Source organism: Meleagris gallopavo, unplaced genomic scaffold, assembly GCF_000146605.3.
Source record: "Meleagris gallopavo isolate NT-WF06-2002-E0010 breed Aviagen turkey brand Nicholas breeding stock unplaced genomic scaffold, Turkey_5.1 ChrUn_random_7180001859275, whole genome shotgun sequence".
In the NCBI taxonomy this organism is placed as follows: Eukaryota; Metazoa; Chordata; class Aves; order Galliformes; family Phasianidae; genus Meleagris; species Meleagris gallopavo.
The window spans coordinates 1,975-4,934 of NW_011125131.1; the positions used below are offsets into that span (position 1 = coordinate 1,975).

Consider the following 2,960-nt stretch of genomic DNA (forward strand, 5'->3'; position numbering starts at 1 on the left):
AAAAAGGGGAGGGGATGGGGATAGGGATGGGGATGGGAGAAGGGGTGGGGATGGAGGTGGGGTGGGATGAGGATGGAGATGGGAGCAGGAAAAAAACAGTAAAGGGGTTAGGGAGGGGAAAAAGGATGGGGTTGAGGATGGAGATGAGTATGGGAATAAGGATGATGATGGAGACGGGGTCACCTCCCCATGTCATCCCTGCCACCCCCACTGCAAAAAGCTGGGGCAGACACCCCCCATCTTCTTCCCCCCGTCCCTCCAACACGGCCAGGGCCAGCGCTGGTGCCCCCAGCCCCACTCACCACCTCTCCCCTCTGTGCTTTGGCACAGCACTGTCCCCTACCTGCTTGACCCTCGGTTGTCCCAGGGATCCCTTCCTGCATCCCCCCATCCCCACCCCACCACCGTCCGTCCCTCTGTCCTCCCGCAGACCCCCCCAAAGGCACCGAGGTGTCCCTGGACCCCCCCACACATCACGTCCGCGTGGGTGACACGCTGTCCCTCAGCTGCACGGTGAACAGCAGCCACCCTCCCATCACCGCCTTCCGTTGGTACAAGGACGGCACAGCTGTGGGCACGGGGCCCATCCTGGTGCTGCGGGGCGTGCGGGGCCGGGACCACGGGCGGTACCACTGTGAGGCCCAAAACGCCATCGGGACCGGTGTGGCACCCGCTGTGACGCTGTATGTCATGTGTGAGTGATGGGGGATGGGGGCAGCGGGGGGGGGGGATGCGTCCAACGGTGAGTGGGGGGGGGAGGATTTGCTGCTGGGTGGGGCGTGAGGGGCGCAGGGGGTGCGTGGGGGGTGGGTGAGAGATGGGGGGGTTGCAGAGGGTGTGCGTGCAGGGGATGGAGATGTGGGTGTGGGGTAGGGGTGTGGAATGCGGGGTGCAGGGGATGCAGGATGCAGGGGATGGAGATGTGGGTGTAAGGTGGGGGATGCAGGGGATGTGAGGGTATGGGGTGTGAGTGCAGAGGATGCAGGGGTTTAAGGGATGCAGATGCAGGGGGCGGATGCAGGGGATGCGGGGCGCGGGGGATGAGGGGGATGTGGGATGCGGGGGATGGAGATGTGGGTGTAGGGTGCAGGATGCAAGGGCGGGGTGTGGAATGTGGGATGCGGGGGACAAAAGGATGCAGGGGTGCCTATGCAGGTTGTGGATGCAGGGGGTGAAGGGTGCAGGATGCAGGGGATGCAGGATAAGGAGATATGGGATGCAGGGGGCGAGGGGGTGTGGATGCGGGGTGCAGTGGATGGAGGTGTGGGTGTAAGGTATGGGATGCAGGGGATGCAAGCGTGCAGGTGTTCAGGTGCAGGGTGTGAGTGCAGGGGATGCAGGGGGTGAAGGGGTGCAGATGGAGGGGGTGGCTGCAGGGGATGCAAGGATGGGGGGTTGTGTGTTCAGCATGCAGGATGCAAAATGCAGAGGACCCAGGGGTGTGGCTGCAGGATGCAGGGGATGTGGGATGCAGGATATGCAAGAGTGCAGGGGTGAAGGTGCCGGGTATGGATGCAGGATGCAGGGGATGCGGGGATGCAGGGGGTGCAGGGGTGTAGATGCAGGGGACGCGGATGCAGAATGCAAGGTGCAGGGGATGCAGGACGCAGGGGGTGCGAGTGCAGGATGCAGGGGGTGCAGGGAATTCGGGATGCAGGAGATGCAGTGGTGCAAAGTGCTGTGCAGGACAGTGCAGCCCCACTTCCCACCTCCCCTGAGCACCCCCGCCCCCCACCAGCCGCAGAGGTGTCCATCAGCCCCGCCGCTGAGGTGCAGGAGGGGACGGCCACCACGCTGTCCTGCAACGTGCCGGGCCAGGAGGGCCGGGAGCTGAACTACACGTGGTACCACAACGGTGCATGGCTGCAGCAGGGCCCTGCTCACCGCATGCTCCTCCCACACGCCGCCGCCTCCGACGCTGGGTTCTATTCCTGCACGGCCACCGATGCGTGGGGCAGCGCTGAGTCCCCGGCCCTGAGCCTCAGCGTGACGTGTGAGTGACCCCGGGGGGCTGGGGGGGCTGTGGAACCGTAGAGTGGGTGGGAAGGGGCCCTGCAGATCAGCCCAAAAGGAGCGTCCGTCCAGCTGGATGCAGGAGGTGCGTGGCTGCAGCAGGCTGCGGTTGAGAACCGCAATGGAAGTTGCGGAGTGGTGCATTTCTGCACCAGCACCCATTGCTGCAGGGGTGCAGATGGATGCAGGGGGTGCATGGTGCACCAGCGCCCATCCATGGCAGTGTTTGGAGGTGCCACAAAGCAGCACTCGCTGCACCAGCAGCCTTCATTGCAGTGTGTGCTGGGGGTGCAGATGGATGCAGGGATGCAGATGGACGCAGGGGCGTGGATGCAGGATTGAGCGGCACTCGCTGCACCAGCACCCATCCACTGCAGTGTGTGCTGGGGGTGCAGGTGGATGCAGGGGATGTGGATGCAGGGCTAAATGGCGTCTGCTGCCCCAGTGCCCACACACTGCAGTGTTTGGAGGTGCCACAAAGCAGCCCTTGCTGCACCACTGCCCGTCCATTGCAATATTTGCGGGTGCCACAAAGAGGCACTTGCTGCAGCAGCACCCATCCGTCGCAACGCCTCCCGCTGCCCCACTGCACTCCAGAAGCTGCACTCAGCTCCGGCCCGGCACCCATCTCCGAGGCTCTGTGGGTGCTCAGGCGCCGGGTACGATTGGAGCCCGCTGCACCGCTGACCCCCCATCCCACACGACCCCCCCCCGGCCCCCGTGCTGACGCTGCTGCAGGAGCCGCACGGCGGAGGGCTGGCCGTGTTGCGCTGCGTGGTGGACAGCCACCCTCCGGCCGTGCTGGCCCTGTACCACGGGGGACAACCTGGTGGCCACCAGCAGCTCTCCTGCGGCCCCGGGCGGCGCAGGGGGTCACGGCCGCCCGCAATGCGCTGCGCATGGAGCTCCGTGATGTGCGGCTGCAGGACAGCGGGACGTACCGCTGC

At 65.4% G+C, this 2,960-nt stretch overlaps 1 protein-coding gene across 1 annotated transcript in view; it reads left to right on the forward strand.

Annotated features, from left to right (window-relative positions):
* LOC104915916 (sialoadhesin-like) overlaps nt 1–2,960 on the forward strand; it is a gene marked incomplete at its 3' end in the record, with an annotated part of 8,720 nt that overhangs the window by 1,973 nt on the left and 3,787 nt on the right. The window contains 5 exon segments of the mRNA XM_031557566.1: nt 431–694; nt 1,739–1,993; nt 2,717–2,829; nt 2,831–2,880; nt 2,882–2,958. Coding sequence (XP_031413426.1) covers nt 431–694; nt 1,739–1,993; nt 2,717–2,829; nt 2,831–2,880; nt 2,882–2,958 — 759 coding nt within the window.